General features: G+C 42.9%; 1 protein-coding gene across 13 annotated transcripts in view; it reads left to right on the top strand.

Moving 5' to 3' along the window:
• Positions 1 to 22,033, top strand: part of atp2b2 (ATPase plasma membrane Ca2+ transporting 2) — a 176,049-nt gene that overhangs the window by 152,224 nt on the left and 1,792 nt on the right. For 7 of the 13 annotated variants that reach the window (XM_034295860.1, XM_034295855.1, XM_034295856.1 and 4 more), the window contains 8 exons: positions 3,443 to 3,622; positions 4,142 to 4,229; positions 4,592 to 4,698; positions 6,069 to 6,260; positions 11,138 to 11,351; positions 12,029 to 12,240; positions 12,598 to 12,705; positions 16,197 to 16,382. In XM_034295860.1, coding sequence (XP_034151751.1) covers positions 3,443 to 3,622; positions 4,142 to 4,229; positions 4,592 to 4,698; positions 6,069 to 6,260; positions 11,138 to 11,351; positions 12,029 to 12,240; positions 12,598 to 12,705; positions 16,197 to 16,382 — 1,287 coding nt within the window. Of the gene's footprint in view, positions 1 to 3,442; positions 3,623 to 4,141; positions 4,230 to 4,591; positions 4,699 to 6,068; positions 6,261 to 11,137; positions 11,352 to 12,028; positions 12,241 to 12,597; positions 12,706 to 16,196; positions 16,383 to 19,580; positions 19,747 to 20,643; positions 20,693 to 22,033 lie in introns of all 13 variants that reach the window. The other 6 variants (XM_029124214.2, XM_034295861.1, XM_029124218.2 and 3 more) reach the window with 4 other exon arrangements.

Below are 22,033 nucleotides of genomic sequence, written 5' to 3'. Positions count from 1 at the left end.
AGGAGTATCTTTAGTGATTACACTGAGAAACCAGGAGTATCTTTAGTGATTACACTGAGAAACCAGGAGTATCTTTAGTGATTACACTGAGAAAACAGGAGTATCTTTAGTGATTACACTGAGAAACCAGGAGTATCTTTAGTGATTACACTGAGAAACCAGGAGTATCTTTAGTGATTACACTGAGAAACCAGGAGTATCTTTAGTGATTACACTGAGAAACCAGGAGTATCTTTAGTGATTACACTGAGAAACCAGGAGTATCTTTAGTGATTACACTTAGAAACCAGGAGTATCTTTAGTGATTACACTTAGAAACCAGGAGTATATTTAGTGATTACACTGAGAAACCAGGAGTATCTTTAGTGATTACACTGAGAACCCTTTGTCTAAACGTTATTAGGAAAGCAAAGGCTTTTCTAATCATTTATTTTTTCAAATAGTTTTCTTTATTTTTACTATTTTACACATTGAAGATTAATAGTCAAGACATCAAAACTATGAAATAACACTTATGGAATTATTTAATAACCAAATAATTGTTAAAAAAAAACTAAATACAATTATTTATTGTAATACATTTGTGTCAGTTACTTGAACTCTGTGAAAGATATTTTTGGGCTGCTATCTGAGCTGCAGTTAATTGCCAATTTGTGAGGCTGGTATTTCTATTGAACCTATCCTCTGCAGCAGAGGGAACTCTGGGTCTTCCTCTCCTGTGGCGGTCCTCATGAGAGCCTGTTAAATCATAGCACTTGATGGTTTTTGCGACTGCACATGAAGAAACGTTCAAAGTTCTTGAGATTTTACAGTTTGATTGACCTTCATGTCTTAAATTAATGATGGAGTGTTGTTTATCTTTGCTTATTTGAGCATTTCATGCCATAATATGGTCCACAAAGGTACATACATAATGAAGATGACTAGATCATGAAGCTGGTTGAGAAAATGCAAAGAGTGTGCAAAGCTAAATAGTATCTAGTCCTAACTACCATATCTAGTCCTAAAGGGTATCTAGTCCTAACTACCGCATCTAGTCCTAAGTAGTATCTAGTCCTAACTACCATATCTAGTCCTAAATAGTATCTAGTCCTAATTACCATATCTAGTCCTAAATAGTATCTAGTCCTAACTACCGTATCTAGTCCTAAATACTGTATCTGGTCCTAAATAGTATCTTGTCCTAACTACCGTATCTGGTCCTAAATAGTACCTAGTCCTAACTACCATATCTGGTCCTAAATAGTACCTAGTCCTAACTACCATATCTGGTCCTAAATAGTATCTAGTCCTAACTACCATATCTAGTCCTAAATAGTATCTAGTCCTAAATACCTTATCTAGTCCTAAATAATATTTAGTCCTAACTACCGTATCTAGTCCTAACTACCGTATACCGTGTAAAACTACCATGTTTTGTCTCTTGTTTATGTCATTTCCTGCCAGAAGAAACCTATTGGTAAAATAGAAAATCACAATGGCTCAAAATTTGGCATGGGTATGAATACTTTTGGGCTTAACTGTATATCTCAGTTTAGAACTACGTATATCTCTATTTAGGACTATATATATATATATATATATATATATATGTGTGTGTGTATTTATTTTGGAGTAGATATGTCTATTTAGGAGTGTATATTTATATGTCCATTTATGAATAAGAGAGGGGTTAGGGGTTAGCAGTGGATGCTTAGGTTTGTGGGTGTGCATTTGTGTGTCTTAGAAATCGTAGGTGGAATGGTAATGTGGTATTTACTTCTTCCTCCTCCACAGACAGACACACACACACACACACACACACACTCAAACATAAACCGCCTCCTCACACAAAATCAGCTGCCTTGAGTCGCCTATATCTCCATTTGCAACTATATATATATACATTATCTCGATTTAGGACTGTATATATACATTATCTTGATTTGGGACTGTATATATACATTATCTCGATATAGGACTGTATACAGTATACACATTATTCCCATTCCCATCTCCATGTACTGTAGGACAGTGTACATCTCCATTTTGGATTGTATGTATCTTCATTTAGGACAGCAAATATCTCTATTAGGTGTCTTAGAGGTTGTAGGTGGAATTATAATGTGGTCTTTACTTCCTCCTCCACACACGTTACGCACACACACACACACACACACACACATACACACATTAACCGCCTCCTCACACAACATCAGCCTGCCTCTGATCCTCTGAGTTGTCTCTCTCTCAGAGATTCACCCGCCACATAGCGCCCTATGCCCTCCATAACGAACCACTGCCACGTTTCCAGGTCAAAAGAAGTGCACTGAACAAGGAACAGGCTGGCATTTGGGACGTAGGCCGATTCTGACGGGTCTCTAGGTTCGGTGTTCAGACAGCTGTGTGTGGATCTGTGGGACTGGCAGTGTGTTATAGGTGTGTTATGGGTGTGTTATGGGTGTGTTATGGGTGTGTTATGGCAGTGTGTTATGGGTGTGTTATGGGTGTGTTATGGCAGTGTGTTATGGCAGTGTGTTATGGGTGTGTTATGGCAGTGTGTTATGGCAGTGTGTTAGGGTGTGTTATGGCAGTGTGTTATGGGTGTGTTATGGGTGTGTTATGGGTGTGTTATGGGTGTGTTATGGCAGTGTGTTATGGCAGTGTGTTATGGGTGTGATATGGCAGTGTGTTATGGCAGTGTGTTATGGCGGTGTGTTATGGCGGTGTGTTATGGCAGTGTGTTATGGCAGTGTGTTATGGGTGTGTTATGGCAGTGTGTTATGGGTGTGTTATGGGTGTGTTATGGGTGTGTTATGGCAGTGTGTTATGGCAGTGTGTTATGGGTGTGATATGGCAGTGTGTTATGGCAGTGTGTTATGGCGGTGTGTTATGGCAGTGTGTTATGGCAGTGTGTTATGGCAGTGTGTTATGGCAGTGTGTTATGGCAGTGTGTTATGCATTCATACGGGAGTGTGTTATGGGTGTGTTATGCATGCATACGGGAGTGTGTTATGGCGGTGTGTTATACTTGCATACGCATTGCAGTGGTGTGATGTACCCATCCGCCAGTAGCTGCCCGCGGTTGGGGGTGCCAGCCGTGTGGGCGTGTGGCTTTTGGAGAGCACCGCTCGCCCACACGCCGATTCCATCCTTGCCGCAATGAGTCGGCGCCAGGAGTGAAATGCCCAAAGAGACTCCCATTGACCTGAATGTGTGTGTGTGTGTGTGTGTGTGTGAGAGAGAGTGCACGTGGGCAACTGGCATGTTTGTTTATGTTCCCGAATAAGTAGCTAGAAAGGTGGCACTAGTGTTGCCTGGGCATAATTCCCATTGTGGATGTAATTGGGACTGTACTGTAAATCAGTCTGGATTGAAGAGGCTGCAAAATGACTGTGTGTGTGTGTGTGTGTGTGTGTGTTTGTGTGTGTGCTCATCCCTGGATGCGTGTGTGTCTCTGCAGGTGCCAGCTGCCATCGTACGCTGCCAACGCGCGGGCATTACGGTACGCATGGTGACAGGAGACAACCTGAATACGGCCAGAGCAATCGCCATGAAGTGTGGCATCATCCACCCTGGAGAGGACTTCCTGGCTATCGACGGGAAGGAATTCAACAGGAGGATCAGAAATGAGAAAGGAGAGGTAAGGTACAGTGTGGGGGGGGGGGGGGGGGAAGAGGGGGAGGTATGTCCAGCCTGTTTACTGGGGAATGTGTGTCTGTCCTGTCCAGCCTGTTTACTGGGGGAGTGTGTGTCTGTGCTGTTCAGCCTGTCCACTGGTGGAGTGTGTGTCTGTCCTGTTCAGCCTGTCTACTGGGGGAGTGTGTGTCTGTCCTGTTCAGCCTGTCTACTGGGGGAGTGTGTGTCTGTCCTGTTCAGCCTGTCTACTGGGGGAGTGTGTGTCTGTCCTGTTCAGCCTGTCTACTGGGGGAGTGTGTGTCTGTCCTGTTCAGCCTGTCTACTGGGGGAGTGTGTGTCTGTGCTGTTCAGCCTGCTTACTGGGGGAGTGTGTGTCTGTGCTGTCCAGCTGGTCTACTGGGGGAGTGTGTCTGTGTCAGTACTTGCATCGTACTCAGCCTTTTATCTGCGGTGCTTATCTCGTGGCAACATCATTTTGCTGAGCCATTTGTATTGTAGCTGTGATGATGTCTGCCTTCTGAAGGTTGAGCAGGAGCGCATGGACAAGGTGTGGCCTAAACTGCGAGTCCTGGCTAGATCCTCTCCGACTGACAAACACACATTGGTGAAAGGTGAGAGAAGGGCCACACTCCTCACGTATCCTTTGTTTTCCAAGCCTCTCTCCTCCCCTCTTCTCACCTCACACCTCATCACCTCTCTCTCCTCTTCTCTTCTCCCCTCCTCTCCCCTCCCCTCCTTTCTCCTCCCCTCCTCTCCTGTCTCCTCTCTCCCCTCCCCTCCTCTCCTCTCCCCTCCTCTCCCCTCCCCTCCTCTCCTCTCCTCTCCTCTCCTCTCCCCTCCTCTCCCCTCTCTTCTCCCCTCCTCTCTCCTCTCCCCTCCTCTCCTGTCTCCTCTTTCCTCTCCTCTCTCCTCTCTCCTCTGTACTGTTCTTATTCTGTTAATACTTCCTGAGGTACTGTGTTGCGTCCTCCAGGCATCATCGACAGCACCTTGACCGACCAGCGACAGGTGGTTGCAGTGACAGGGGACGGCACAAACGATGGTCCCGCCTTAAAGAAGGCTGACGTGGGCTTTGCTATGGTAGGACCTGCCAGCCAACTGCATTCTGAAAGCATCTAAAAGAAAAAATACCAATCTAGGATCACTTTTGCCTTTTATACTGTGCTGAATGGATATGGGCAATATGATTAGATCAGCCCTCCTACCCCAAATCGCTTTCTGAAAATGCCACAGATTTTTGTATGCTGACTATGCAGTGCCAGTAGGGCCTCTGTGTTCTCAGTAACCCACCTGGTTTAAGGATCTGTAATCAGTAGATAGCGTAGGCGTTGTTTGATCTGGTTCCGAACAGAAATGCTAGCTGTGACTGCTGCTGCTGCGTTGTAGCCACCGTGACTCACCGTGGTGTGGGTCCATTGTTGGTGACCTTGAAATCTCCCGACGGAACCTAAGCATTCCCAAAGCTAGCGACAGAACACGCTAGCCCTGCTGTCACTGCAGTGGAACAGGGTCGCCACCCGCTGGATAGTTGTTGCAGTGCACCTGCTTTAAAATAGTGTGACATTGATTTGCCCTCCTGTTTAGGACTGCAATATTTGACGGAGAAATTAAATTATAAAGTAATAAGATAACTTATGGTTATGTATCAATGCTTATTCAGTTGTCTGTATGCATCTGGCATATTGGTTTCAGTTTTTTGTGTCTGGTTCTCAATTATTCTATCTTTTTTGTGGTTCTTTGTTTTTTGCGTGATTGTATTATCATTGTATTATCATTATTGTGAATGAGAACCTGTTCTCTATGTGTTTCTCCGGAATAAAACCAATGTCATATTTACTTTGAGAAAGAGTCTGGATTGTAAGAAAGCAGACAAGCAACCAAGTTCCTGTCATGTTTTATTTGTATGTGCCATGCATTGAACCTTGTGGCGTTAAGATATTGTTAGTGCTCATTACTTCAAACTGGCAGGCTGGTTGGCCTGTAGCTCTGTCGGTGTGTGTGTACATTGATAAAGTCAGGCAGTGTTCCTAGAGGCTGCTCTTTGAACACAATGAATAAGACATAGCACTGCCCGGGCTCACATGCAACAAACACACACATGTTAATTGCACGCAATTGTGGTCACACGTGGGGCTGACACACACACGCACACACAGACTACACTAAAACATTGCTCCTGAAGGGTATGTCTCAAACCTGGCTTGTTATCCACCAGCCAAGCAGTCATTTTCTCGATTTGGCACTTGGCATTCTTTATGTGCCCAACAGTGAGATGGGTTGACAAAATATTCAACATTGATACAATCACTGTCACGTAATGAGTACATTAATGGGAGATTCATTACATATAAAGACCGAAATTGGAGGCATGGTTTTCTTCTGACAATGACACTGCTACAGTTAAAACATGCAAAAGACAGCTGTTGAAACACACATTGTTTTCCTTGCAGGGCATCGCAGGGACGGATGTGGCCAAGGAGGCGTCCGACATCATCCTGACGGATGACAACTTCAGCAGTATAGTGAAGGCTGTGATGTGGGGCAGGAACGTCTACGACAGCATCTCCAAGTTCCTCCAGTTCCAGCTGACTGTCAACGTGGTGGCTGTCATCGTGGCCTTCACTGGGGCCTGTATCACACAGGTTACACACACACACACACACACAACACTGTGACTGGCCTGTATCACACAGGTTACACACACACACACACACACACACACACAACACTGTGACTGGCCTGTATCACACAGGTTACACACACACACACACACACACAACACTGTGACTGGCCTGTATCACACAGGTTACACACACACACACACACACACAGACACACACACACACACACACACAACATTGCAGCCTTCATCGTGGCCTTCACCGGGGCCTGTATCACACAGGTTACACACACACACAGACACACACACACACACAACATTGCAGCCGTCATTGTGGTTTTCACCGGGCCCTGCATCATGATACACACAAACCCATGCATGTTTATGCACCTGTGCTCACACAAACACTGCGCCAAATACCCCTGTTTCGTAGTCCTAGTTATCTTGACACCTCTTACGAATGTGGCCAATTCCAGGCCACTCGTGAGAACTACAGTCCCCCCCGCTGTGAGGTAGTAACATATCAGTGGAGGACAGATTGTGACTGGCAATGATTCCAGACCTTGACTTTTAACGAGTGTCCACCAGTATAGACATTAGGATATTTTATGACTTTTACCCTGTAACTCCTCCCCCTTTTCAACGCACCCTCTTATCCCCTTGTTCTTTTTCCTACCCCCCCCCATGTTTATTCAGCAACAGCGTATATCAGTAAAATGCTTTAATTTTTTTAATTGCAAAAAATACAGTATTTCACAATGAATGTGTACAAATAAACAGATGTACAATCGTCAAAGTAGTGTAAACAAGTTCGAAAAGAAAATGCTTGTATGTACCCTCACAGCGATGCAGCAACAGAACGTTCTTTGAAGCATACAAAACATTTAACAGGGTTACAAGAAAATATATTATGTATATTAATTCAAATCAAATACATTTTGGGACACATTACTAAAAACAGCAATATAATTAAAGATAATGCACAGTTACATTTAAAGTGGAAATGTTTGCTTGCAGGTTCCCACACAGCAATACAAAAATAGAAAGTTCTCAAAAGGACACTGTCGGCCAAAGGTTTGGAATAATGTACAGATTTTGAGGAGTAACAATAGAAAATAAATTGTCATTGTGAATAAAACCTTTACGCAAAACTAACCTCACAGCAATGCACCAATAGAAACGCTAAAAACAAATAGCAAAACATTTTAAGTAATGGACAACAAAATAACTACACCATAATAAGGATACTAAAAACTATATAAAGTAGAGGGTCTGGTAGCAGCAACTGAGACTTGTGTGTGTGTGTGTGTGTGAGTGTGTAAATCAGTCCAGTTCAAGTGACCTTCGCTGGTCAGCTAATTTAATCAGGAAACCAAAAATCCAGTATCCACACCAGACATCATGTCCTCAGTGTCCCGGTAAACCACAGCTTCCCTTCTCTTTAAATGTTCTAAGCAATCCGGTGTCCAGGGTAGGGCTGTGGTGGTCGTTTGGGCGACCCCTCTTCTCCCCATAAGAGCGCTTGGCTCTCCTTCATTCGTCAGCTAATTTGGTCAGGTACTCAAACTCAGCAGAGTGCCAGCTGGGAGAGGAAACCAAAAATCCACTGGGGTCAGTCTCCATATCAGATATCATGTCCTCAGTTGCCCCGGCAAACTGCAACTTCTCTTCAGCCAAGAGTTATTTCAGCCAACCAGCCAAAGCCTGTGAAAGTACAGTAGACAAAAAATGTACAGTGTCAAACTGTAAAAATCTAGAGCGGTCCATACATTGCAGCAATACGCTTCACATTTAAGGAAGCTAAAGGTGTTAGGATAAATTCAAATACATATAAAAACTATGAAGGTAAAACAGCGACATACTTTTTTATTTGTAAAATATGTTGCACACTTGTAAAAAAGATTTCCAAACAAAAGTATTTACTTGTGTAGTTGTACAAACATGTGCATACTTGTAACCAACTTGATATTTGGAATCATTAATAACACTTTAAGAAACACGGAAACTCAGAGTTTTGTCACTAATATCTTGCTAGAACTATGATTACATAATTTTTATTTGTAAATCACAATCTGCGGTAGTATGTTTCACAGCGTTTGCAAGCGGATATACCCATGAGGACTCTGATTGGCAGGCCATAGCTTTTTCTTCCAATGAACTGAATGGATCGTGACCATACATTTTCACCTTTTAACCAATCTGAGTAGATTCTGGAACACGCAGTGCCAGATTTTCAACTCATAATGATGCAGAGGAAGAAAAACACGGCTAAGCACGGTCGGCTTCTCAGGTTTTGATGGGGTAACATACCTTTTAGATAATTTATCCACCTAGGTAGATCAATGCACAAAGTTTTACTGAAGTCTATTAGCTAAATAACTAAAATGTAAGTCTAGCAACTAGCAAGGAATTGAAATGGCTACATAATGTTTTGCCTTTGACATGGAAATGTATTTACCATCATATTGTGTATTAGACTAGTTTGGGCGTATACATAACAGTTGAATATGGTTCACATCATAAAATGTAGTTTTTGTTTATCACTTCAAGTGGTTGCATTTTTTCTACACATTTGTTATATCTGCTAGCTCTGTCATCACAATTTATTTTACTTTATAGAAATTTCTGCTCCAAAGAACAGGGTACAGTTTCAGCATGAAAAATCATATGCAAAATGTCAATTCTTAGCTAATTACAATTGTTCCATCGTAGTAATTTAGCATGTTATTATTCCTATAACGTAAATTTTTTTCAATTAAAACAGTTTTTCGTACTTTGTCGTGCATTGTCGTGTTGAACTAAACTGGATGAAAGGTTTGGTATAATATCAACAACTGAGGTACTTAGCAGGTAGGAGAAGCTGACCATGCTGAAACCTGTTTTTCCTCCTCTGCAATACATCACTATGAGTTAAAACACTTGTGTTCCAGAATCTACTCAGATTGGTTAAAACATGAAAACATGATGGACTCACCATGCACTCAGTTCATTAATCAGAAAAGGCTATGCTCAGAGTGCTCATGGGTAGATCCACTTGTAAACTCTGTGAAACATACTACTGCAGACTGTGATTTACAAATACAAATAATTTAGTCACAGTTCAAGCGAAAATTTTGTAACAAAAACTCTGAGTGTCTGTATTTTACGTTGGCAAGTGTTATTAATGAGTAGCAAGTTAGTTATACTATGCACATTCTTATACAACTACAAAAGTAATTCCAAGTTAGCAAATTGTGCAGTGTGCACAATTCTTTTACAAATAAAAAACTTTTGTCGCTGTTTTACCTTCATATAAAAAGGGATATACACCCATTTTAGATGTAGCCTTATTTTATTTATTCTGAAGATAAATTAGTCATCACTTCCAATCAAAATATAAATACACATTCAGAAACCAACCTGTCGCATGCAGCACGGGTCCAGCTGTTTGATGTCTCTCTTTGCTGCTTTGTCCAGGTTGTCCAACGAACAATGTTTCTCCCCCTTGTGTCCAGTATGGGCTTGCAGCTGATCTGAGAAGTCATGTGTGGTGTTTTAGCAATTATAATATGCTTTATAATCCTTAATTCAATGCTAGAGTTTGCAGTCAGGCTATTTCTTACCATCAAAGTCAGTCCAGCTCCATTCTTCATCAATACATTTTAGACTAATCTAATTTGCCTCTAATCCCAGCACACCAGTGTTGTGTCGACATTTCTACCTGAGATATGAAAGACAAAACATTCCTTTGTCAATACAGTATTGGAGCCATCTATCACAGATGATGTACATGTTCAACCAGTGCAGTAAAGCAATAAATGTGGAAATCTTTTTGCCATGCCCTCCTACGCTTAACAAATAAATATGTCTATAAATAAATGGTAATTAACAAGTTATTAATCAAATTAAACTCAATAACAAGGTGTTAACCAATTCATATACAGTGGATATAAAAAGTCTACACACCACTGTTAAAATGCCAGGTTTTTGTGTTGTAAAAGAATGTGACAAGGATAAATCATGTCAGAACTTTTTCCGCTTTTAATGTGACCTATGATGTGAACAATTCAATTGAAAAACAAAAAAACAGTGGGAGTGAAAGCGCACAGCCCTGCCCAGTGCCCTTGTGAAACCCTCATTAAATGAACAGTGGGGGTGAAAGCGCACAGCCCTGCCCAGTGCCCTTGTGAAACCCTCATTAAATGAACAGTGGGAGTGAAAGCACACAGCCCTGCCCAGTGCCCTTGTGAAACCCTCATTAAATGAACAGTGGGGGTGAAAGCACACAGCCCTGCCCAGTGCCCTTGTGAAACCCTCATTAAATGAACAGTGGGGGTGAAAGCGCACAGCCCTGCCCAGTGCCCTTGTGAAACCCTCATTAAATGAACAGTGGGAGTGAAAGCACACAGCCCTGCCCAGTGCCCTTGTGAAACCCTCATTAAATGAACAGTGGGGGTGAAAGCACACAGCCCTGCCCAGTGCCCTTGTGAAACCCTCATTAAATGAACAGTGGGGGTGAAAGCGCACAGCCCTGCCCAGTGCCCTTGTGAAACCCTCATTAAATGAACAGTGGGGGTGAAAGCGCACAGCCCTGCCCAGTGCCCTTGTGAAACCCTCATTAAATGAACAGTGGGGGTGAAAGCACACCGCCCTGCCCAGTGCCCTTGTGAAACCCTCGTTGGTCTGAGGCCATTCCATTAGACGGCAGGTAGCCTTGTGGATAGAGAGTGGAACCAGGAACCGACACTGACTGCCTTTGGGCAAGGCACTCATAATTACTCCTGTATGTTTCTTTGGAAAAGAGAGTCTGCAAAATTATGAAAGATAGTATATCTAAGTAGTGTTAAGTGTCAAGGCAATGCTGACCTGTATCCAATAGTTTCCATTATTATGGTATGAATCATATATCTTCCCCTCCAGGACTCACCTCTGAAAGCAGTGCAGATGTTGTGGGTGAACCTGATCATGGACACATTTGCGTCCTTGGCCCTGGCCACCGAGCCGCCAACCGAGGCCCTGCTGATGAGGAAACCATATGGCCGCAACAAACCCCTGATCTCCAGCACAATGACCAAGAACATCCTGGGACATGGCATTTACCAGCTCGTCATCATCTTCTCCTTGCTGTTTGTTGGTATGGGATTTTTAAGCATTATCAGACAAAACAACTTCCCACTGTTTGAAAAATTATTCGAGCAATAAGCTTAGATGACTGGGTTGGTTTATTACTAGGTCAAAAGACAGGGTATGATGTTGAGGTGATTTTGACGTTCCACAAGCCTCTTATTACGATGAGGAGTTTCCTCTTGCCTCTTATTATAATGTTGAGATTCCTTTAGCCTGCTGGTATGATGCTGAGTTTCCTCTAGCCTCTTATTATAATGTTGAGATTCCTTTAGCCTGCTAGTATGATGCTGAGTTTCCTTTAGCCTCTTATTATAATGTTGAGATTCCTTTAGCCTGCTAGTATGATGCTGAGTTTCAACTAACCTGTTATTTTGATGTAGACGTTCCTCTTGTCAGTTTAATGTTGAGCTTCCAGTAAACCTGTTATGATGTTGAGGTTCCACTAACTAGTTACTCTATTTTGTAGGTGAGATCTCTTATATTACCAATTGGCTTCCATGCACACTTGGCAATTATAGGCATTTAAAGGGAGACACAGACTTTGGACACAGCCATGTTAGCCAACATTGATAAAATGTCAGGGGGAGTTACGTCATGATCATCAATGCAATCAATCCTATACTCTTTCCTTCCTTCTTTTTCTTTCCCTCCCTCCTTTCTCTCTCTTTCTCTCTCCCCCACCAGGCGAGCAGATCTTTGACATAGACAGTGGTCGTAATGCTCCGCTGCACTCTCCTCCGTCAGAACACTATACCATCATCTTCAACACTTTTGTCCTCATGCAACTTTTCAACGAGATAAATGCCAGGAAGATCCACGGTGAACGCAACGTCTTCGATGGGATCTTCAGAAACCCCATCTTCTGCTCCATTGTCTTCGGAACCTTTGCCATTCAGGTAGTAACAGAAGAGTACTGTCCTCCTCTGGCAGCATGATGCCTACATGCTAATATCAACATCAGTTTAGACAGGCAATGTACTGAAAACATCTGTGGGATGCTGACAATGTGTAGTACACCAGCACCCAGACTTGAATGTTAAAGTTTGTCGCAAACCTGCTTTGTCCATTACTAGACTCCAAATCAGACTGTTGAAACCACTTGCTTGTGTGAACACACGAATGGGGGCAGTCTATGATTCTCAATTGTTACTGTGCAATTTCAAGGTTTTGTATGACCCCCAATTCAAGCATTGTGTGTAGATTGTAAGATATCATACAGATATCATCATATGCTTTCTATCCTGTGTTTGTAGATTGTGATCGTGCAGCTGGGAGGGAAGCCATTCAGTTGTACTCCTCTAGACCTGGAGAAATGGGGCTGGTGCACCTTCCTGGGACTAGGAGAATTAGTCTGGGGACAGGTAAACATTACACGCCTTAACATGTATGAATATATATATATATATATATATATATATATATATATATATATATATATATATATATATATATATATATATATATATATATACACTCACTTAAAGGATTATTAGGAACACCTGTTCAATTTCTCATTAATGCAATTATCTAATCAACCAATCACATGGCAGTTGCTTCAATGCATTTAGGGGTGTGGTCCTGGTCAAGACAATCTCCTGAACTCCAAACTGAATGTCAGAATGGGAAAGAAAGGTGATTTAAGCAATTTTGAGCGTGGCATGGTTGTTGGTGCCAGACGGGCCGGTCTGAGTATTTCACAATCTGCTCAGTTACTGGAATTTTCACGCACAACCATTTCTAGGGTTTACAAAGAATGGTGTGATAAAGGAAAAAAATCCAGTACGCGGCAATCCTGTGGTCGAAAATGCCTTGTTGATGCTAGAGGTCAGAGGAGAATGGGCCGACTGATTCAAGCTGATAGAAGAGCAACTTTGACTGAAATAACCACTCGTTACAACCGAGGTATGCAGCAAAGCATTTGTGAAGCCACAACACGCACAACCTTGATGCGGATGGGCTACAACAGCAGAAGACCCCACCGGGGACCACTCATCTCCACTACAAATAGGAAAAAGAGGCTACAAATTGCACGAGCTCACCAAAATTGGACAGTTGAAGACTGGAAAAATGTTGCCTGGTCTGATGAGTCTCGATTTCTGTTGAGACATTCAGATGGTAGAGTCAGAATTTGGCATAAACAGAATGAGAACATGGATCCATCATGCCTTGTTACCACTGTGCAGGCTGGTGGTGGTGGTGTAATGGTGTGGGGGATGTTTTCTTGGCACACTTTAGGCCTCTTAGTGCCAATTGGGCATCGTTTAAATGCCACGGTCTACCTGAGCATTGTTTCTGACCATGTTCATGCCTTTATGACCACCATGTACCCATCCTCTGATGGCTACTTCCAGCAGGATAATGCACCATGTCACAAAGCTCGAATCATTTCAAATTGGTTTCTTGAACATGACAATGAGTTCACTGCACTCAAATGGCCCCCACAGTCACCAGATCTCAACCCAATAGAGCATCTTTGGGCTGTGGTGGAACGGGAGCTTCATGCCCTGAAAGTGCATCCCACAAATCTCCATCAACTGCAAGATGCTATCCTATCAATATGGGCCAACATTTCTAAAGAATGCTTTCAGCACCTTGTTGAATCAATGCCACGTAGAAATAAGGCAGTTCTGAAGGCGAAAGGGGGTCAAACACAGTATTAGTATGGTGTTCCTAATAATCCTTTAGGTGAGTGTATATATATATATATATATATATACAGTATCTCACAAAAGTGAGTACACCCCACACATTTATGTAAATATTTGAGTATATCATGAAGAAATGACTTTGCTACAATGTAAAGTAGTGAGTGTACAGCTTGTATAACAGTGTAAATTTGCTTTCCCCTCTAAATAACTCAACACACAGCCATCAATGTCTAAACCGCTGGCAACAAAAGTGAGTACACCCCTCAAGTGAAATGTCCAAATTGGGCCCAATTAGCCATTTTCCCTCCCCGGTGTCATGTGTCTCGTTAGTGTTACAAAGTCTCAAGTGGGAATGGGGAACAGGTGTGTTACATTTTTGTCATCGAGTTAGGGTGACTCCCTCATACTGGTCACTGGAAGTTCAACATGGCAACTCATGGCAAAGAACACTCTGAGGATCTGAAAAAAATAATTGTTGCTCAACATAAAGATGGCCTATGCTATAAGAAGATTGCCAAGACCCTGAAACTGAGCTGCAGCACAGTGGCCAAGACCATACAGCGGTTTAACAGGACTGGTTCCACTCAGAACAGGCCTCGCCATGGTCGACCAAAGAAGTTGAGTGCACGTGCTCTGCGTCATATCCAGAGGTTGTCTTTGGGAAATAGACGTATGAGTGCTGCCAGCATTAATGCAGAGGTTAAAGTGGCAGGGGGTCAGCCTGTCAGTGCTCAGACCATACGCTGCACACTGCATCAAATTGGTCTGCATGGCTGTTGTCCCAAAAGGAAGCCTCTTCTAAAGATGATGCACAAGAAACCGTTTGCTGAAGACAAGCAGACTACAGACATGGATTACTGGAACCATGTTCTGTGGTCTGATGAGACCAAGATAAACGTATTTGGTTCAGATGGTGTCAAGTGTGTGTGGCGGCAACCAGGTGAGGAGTACAAAGACAAGTGTGTCTTGCCTACAGTCAAGCATGGTGGTGGGAGTGTCATGTTCTGGGGTTGCATGAGTGCTGCCGGCACTGGGGAGCTACAGTTCATTGAGGGAACCATGAATACCAACATGTACTGTAACATACTGAAGCAGAACATGATCCCCTCCCTTTGGAGACTGGGCCACAGGGCAGAATTCCAACATGATAACGACCCCAAACACACCTCCAATATGACCAAAGAAGCTGAGGGTAAAGGTGATGGACTGGCCAAGCATGTCTCCAGACCTAAACCCTATTGAGCATCTGTGGGGTATCCTCAAACGGAAGGTAGAGGAGCGCAAGGTCTCTAACATCCACCAGCTCCGTGATGTCATCATGGAGGAGTGGAAGTGGACTCCAGTGGCAACCTGTGAAGCTCTGGTGAACTCCATGCCCAAGAGGGTAAAGGCAATGCTGGAAAATGATGGTGGCCACACAAAATATTGACACTTTGGGCCCAATCTGGACATTTTCACTTAGGGGTGTCCTCACTTTTGTTGCCAGTGGTTTAGACATTAATGGCTGTGTGTTGTGTTATTTTGAGGGGACAGCAAATGTACACAGTTATACAAGTTGTACACTCACTACTTTACATTGTAGCAAAGTGTCATTTCTTCAGGGTTGTCACATGAAAAGATATACTAAAATATTTTAAAAAATGTGAGGGGTGTATTCACTTTTGTGAGATACTGTATATACATCATTATATATCCAAAACATGCCTTTACCTATGAATATAGTAGAAACATAGCTATAAATCTACACTTACTGGCCAGGTTCTTGGGGTTTGACACGTTGTACATTTAGAGATGTCCATCTGCACAACATTGTTATTTTAGTATTTGTGTCCTTTTTGTCGGCTTGAAAAACTATAAAACTATAAAAACTATAAACCTTTACATACCTATAAACATACTGTGCCTTAACACACCTATAAGCATACATTTAGAAAACTATAAATATACCTTTAGAAAAACATAAATATATATTTTTATATCTATAAACATGCTGTACATTTACAAAACTAAAATATACCTTTAAATATCTATAAACATACTGTACCTTTACACAATTATAAAAATACCTTTTCATTACTATGAACATACCTTTGCTTTTTCATTAACCTTAATTCATTTGTATATCTCAATTATATATCATTATTTCACTTCCTTCAAAACCAAAGTGATGAATCAGCTGCTTGGATCCATTGTCTGTGTCATAGGTGATTGCCACAATTCCCAATAGCAAGCTGCGATTCCTACGAGGGGCGGGCCAGCTGACCAAGAAGAATGAGATGCCTGGTGACGAGGACATGAACGAGGACAACGAGGAGATCGACCATGCGGAGAGAGAGCTGCGTCGTGGGCAGGTCCTTTGGTTCAGGGGGCTGAGCCGCATTCAGACCCAGGTGAGGGATCAATAACAAACAATGGGAGGGAAAGATGAACCAATGACTAACTATGGGAGGGAAACATGAAGCAAAAACAAACAATGGGAGGGAAAGATGAACCAGTGATTAACTATGGGAGTGAAAGATGAACCAGTGATTAACTATGGGAGTGAAAGATGAACCAGTGACTAACTATGGGAGTGAAAGATGAACCAGTGATTAACTTTGGGAGTGAAAGATGAGCCAGTGACTAACTATGGGAGTGAAAGATGAACCAGTGATTAACTATGTGAGTGAAAGATGAACCAGTGATTAACTATGGGAGGGAAAGTTGAACCAGTGATTAACTATGGGAGGGAAAGTTGAACCAGTGATTAACTATGGGAGGGAAAGATGAACCAGTTATTAACTATGGGAGTGAAAGATGAACCAGTGATTAACTATGGGAGGGAAAGTTGAACCAGTGATTAACTATGGGAGGGAAAGTTGAACCAGTGATTAACTATGGGAGGGAAAGTTGAACCAGTGATTAACTATGGGAGGGAAAGATGAACCAGTGATTAACTATGGGAGTGAAAGATGAACCAGTGATTAACTATGGGAGGGAAAGTTGAACCAGTGATTAACTATGGGAGTGAAAGATGAGCCAGTGATTAACTATGGGAGTGAAAGATGAACCAGTGATTAACTATGGGAGTGAAAGATGAACCAGTGATTAACTATGGGAGTGAAAGATGAACCAGTGACTAACTATGTGAGTGAAAGATGAACCAGTGATTAACTATGGGAGTGAAAGATGAACCAGTGATTAACTATGGGAGTGAAAGATGAACCAGTGATTAACTATGGGAGTGAAAGTTGAACCAACAAACTGTGGAAGAGAAAGAAAAAACTAAAACAGATCATTGGAGGTAAAAACTTTAGACATAATACTTGTGCCAAGTACTCTGAAAACCAGACGGCCATGAAATTGGACCTGTCCACTGTGACTTAGGTAGTAGGGGGCTTTTTATTGAATGCATTGATCATTTGGCCTAAACATGCAGTAACCAACTTTCCCAACCCTAACCTCACACTACCAGACATTCCTAACCCTAACCTCACACTACCAGACATTCCTAACCCTAACCTCACACTACCAGACATTCCTAACCCTAACCTCACACTACCAGACATACTTAACCCTAACCTCACACTACCAGTCATTCCTAACCCTAACCTCACACTACCAGACACTCCTAACCCTAACCTCACACTACCAGACACCCCTAACCCTAACCTCACACTACTACAATCCTAACCCTAACCTCACACTACTACAATCCTAACCCTAACCTCACCCTACCAGACATTCCTAACCCTAACCTCACACTACTACAATCCTAACCCTAACCTCACACTACTACAATCCTAACCCTAACCTCACCCTACCAGACATTCCTAACCCTAACCTCACACTACCAGACATTCCTAACCCTAACCTCACACTACCAGACACCCCTAACCCTAACCTCACACTACCAGACATTCCTAACCCTAACCTCACACTACCAGACATTCCTAACCCTAACCTCACACTACCAGACATTCCTAACCCTAACCTCACACTACCAGACACTCCTAACCCTAACCTCACACTACCAGACACCCCTAACCCTAACCTCACACTACTACAATCCTAACCCTAACCTCACACTACTACAATCCTAACCCTAACCTCACACTACCAGACACCCCTAACCCTAACCTCACACTACCAGACACCCCTAACCCTAACCTCACACTACAAGACACTCCTAACCCTAACATCACGCTACCAGACATTCCTAACCCTAACTTCACACTACAAGACACTCCTAACCCCAACCTCACACTACCAGACACTCCTAACCCTAACCTCACACTACAAGACACTCCTAACCCCAACTTCACACTACAAGACACTCCTAACCCTAACATCACACTACCAGACACTCCTAACCCTAAACTCACACTACCAGACACTCCTAACCCTAACCTCACACTACCAGACACTCCTTACCCTAACCTCACACTACCAGACACTCCTAACCCTAACCTCACACTACCAGACACTCCTAACCCTAACCTCACACTACCAGACACTCCTAACCCTAACCTCACCCTACAAGACACTCCTAACCCTAACATCACACTAACAGACACTCCTAACCCTAACCTCACCCTACAAGACACTCCTAACCCTAACCTCACACTACCAGACACTACTAACCCTAACATCACACTACAGGCACCAGGAACTAAAGAGTATAGCTGAGTTTTTTATTGTATGTTTGGAACTCAGGACCGAGTCAAGTTCCACCACACTAACCCTAAACCTAACCTTACACTACCAGACACCACACTAACCCTAAACCTAACCTTACACTACCAGACACCACACTAACCCTAAACCTAACCTTACACTACCAGACACCACACTAACCCTAAACCTAACCTTAAACTACCAGACACCACACTAACCCTAAACCTAACCTTAAACTACCAGACACTGCACCGACATCTCAAAGAGTTTATCCAGGACCAGGCTTAATTTGTGTCCGTGAAAATGGCCCTGCGTGACCTCATTGCTATCTGATTTTAACCACAACTGTGAAGCCGTAAGCTGTTAGTGTGATAAATAATGATATGAATCAGAAGAAACAGGTTCTCTGGGTAGATGGTCCTCCTGCCTCTGCCTTCTCTCCGGTCCATCATACCGACGTGGCCTGCCTTTCTGAAGGCCATCACTCTGAACCAGCACCATTATCATTGTGCTGTAAGACGACTTCTTCGTCCCCATAAGAGGTCTTCGTCACCAGTGTATATGAAAGACATTCCTGTGGCTCGTTTCCGCGCCATGCTCTGTCTGTGCTATGACCTACCTGTCTGGCACAACCTATCTGTCTGGCACAACCTACCTGTCTGTCTGACCCATGTGTGTCTGTCTGTCAGACTCTGCCCATACATTGTGTTGAACTCAGATTCATCTGATCAAAGCCCATCACTCTGAGCCTGTGCCGTCATCACTGTGACACACCAGCAGCCTCGACTAGCTGCGAGGCCGAGCGACAGTTTCCCTGGGCGCGCTGCCCAGGCCAAGGTGTCCCTCCCACTGCCACGACCTGTCTGTCTCAACCTGTCTGTCTGGACCTGTCTGTCTGAGCGGCCCGTGTCTTGTTCTCTCCTTCGTTGCAGATCGATGTGGTGAACACGTTCAAGAGCGGCAGCTCCTTTCAGGGCCAGCTGAGGAGGCAGTCCTCCACCACCAGCCAGAACCAGGATGTAACCAATGTTTCTAGTCCCAGTCACATGTCCTTGTCCAATGCCCTTTCTCCTACCAGCACTGCAGCTCCTGCTGGGCGTGAGTCACTGTCCTCTGCTCTGTCTGGATTCAGCTGCTTCAGCCATGTTGCCCAGTCAAAAACCAGTGTTAGCACTTCGTAGCGCAGTGAAATGCTAATCTTCTTACACCAAACTGTACAGTTGTCTACCAATACTCAAGCAGTATTCCTTTGCACTTGGGTGTTCAGTTGTACAGCCAGCAGACACTCACAACAGGTGCTAAAGTGTGTAAAACAGTCACATCAATAATATCAGACTACCCCATCTAGCTGTCTATCAGACTAGGATGATATGATCGGGTCTGGAGACCTGAAAGGGACCAACTCAAGTGTTCTGGTTAGGTTTGGCAGCCTAGAAACAATCTGAAGTGTTCACACAGGTAGCTACTTGTGATCTTTAGAGTGTGAAAAAGTTTAGATGTGAAAATATCTTGATCTGAATTGTTGGAAAATATCAGAATTTGCCTGTGCAAGCAGTTAGTTGGTCCAGACCTTCAACATTCTACTAAGGGATTGCAAATCCCAGTAACTTTTCTGAAATTCCTGTTGTTCCAAGTATCCTGGTAGTATCCTGATTCTATTTTATAGATATCAAAATGTATATTCTACCACTAGTAACCCTTTACACTTGTCTGGTCTGATTTGGGGCTCTCTATGGGGTTTTAGCTAACTAGAGCTAACTGGTTGATAATGACCCTAAACTTCACACTAGATCTTGGCTAGCAGATCGTGATTTAACTGTATTTTTAACGGGTGGCATATCTGAAGACATCTTTTCTAGAATTCACTTTTTTCTTTCTGCATTTTCTTTTCTTCTATTTTCTTTTCTTTTTGTCAATAAACATATTATGTTCATCTACGGCTCAGCTCCAAGAGAGTTCTGTTGTCTTATGGCTCCATGTGTTTGTTTTTCCCAGAGTGCTAAGAGTGGACTAAGGCTACCACCCACGCCGTGAATTTCAGGTTGTGAGTCCCTCCATTGTCTGACAAACTTGATGTGAACTTATTAAACAGAAACTCACCAGGACTGGGTAAACATTCAAGTATAAGCCAACGGTATAATTTCCTACAAATAATGTTTCAGCTAAAGGTATACTTTGTTACTGTGCTGTTTCAGCCTATTCTATCATATCTTACTGTGCTGTTTCAGCCAATGGTAAACTTTCTTACTGTGCTCTTTCAGCCAATGGTATCATCCCTTACTACAGTGCTCTTTCAGCCAATGGTATCATCTTTTACTATGCCACATTATTCACCTGACCAGTTGCTTTCCATTCAGTCTAGTGTCATCACATTTACAGGGAGGAAACTGGACGCTGAAGGCGAGACGGAAGTAGCATGAGACAGAGTCGTCTCTGTCTGTCTGTCTGTCCAGTCAGTCCATAGCCATGATCCTGTGTTCACTGTCGTGTCGTCTGTCCGGCGTACCTCCAGGCTGTCTGTGACAGGGACCTGTAGCCAGTGTCCTGTCCTGTCTCATGGCTTCACCCTGTCTGGGCACGCTGTCTGGGCACGCTGTCCGGGCACGCTGTCCGGGCACGCTGTCCGGGCACGCTGTCCGGGCACGCTGTCCGGGCACGCTGTCCGGGCACGCTGTCCGGGCACGCTGTCTGGGCTGTCTCTGTGTGGACATACTGCTCGTGTGACTGACTGCTGGCCGACTGTGTGCCTCCGTTCTCAGATCAGAATCGTCAGGTTAACCACTTAAATAAATGTATTACAAATGTAAAACAAAATACTTTTTATTTATTGCTTTCTTTGTTGTTTTACCTAGTTTTGAGGCAGAAAATTTGTTTTGGGGAAATATTTCATTATTCAATAAACCTTTGAAAGGTTTGTTTTGCTAATAATAATGTTGATGCGAATAATAATAGATTAGTGATCTGGTAAAACGTAAATTATTTGATTTCACCAAGCACTATAATAATAATTTAACAAAGACATATTCTCTCTCATTTTCTTTACTCAGATTCTTTTCAAGAGTACCATTGGAAAATAATTCAAACGCTCAAATTATTCCCATATTTATATATGATAAATTCTATCCTGTTTATTAGTTGCGATGCCAGTTTGAATTTACCAGTAATAAAAAAAAGATATATGCATTTGTAACAATTTCAAGGACCTTACAGGTAACTATGCAACTGTACTATAGCATAATGCTTTGATATGTATATTGCACAATAAGCTCCAATAAGCTTCAGAACCAGCACTGATATGGGGTCTATACTTGACTGTTTACTCAGACGTGCATGAAGCTGAGCTTGCTCAGAGAAACAGACCTCTGTCAGAAATACCTACTTGTCC

The sequence above is a fragment of the Esox lucius genome, chromosome 2 (assembly GCF_011004845.1).
Source record: "Esox lucius isolate fEsoLuc1 chromosome 2, fEsoLuc1.pri, whole genome shotgun sequence".
Classification (NCBI taxonomy): domain Eukaryota; kingdom Metazoa; phylum Chordata; class Actinopteri; order Esociformes; family Esocidae; genus Esox; species Esox lucius.
Note: the sequence above shows the minus strand (reverse complement) of the source record. Positions and strands in the feature narration are given on the sequence as shown.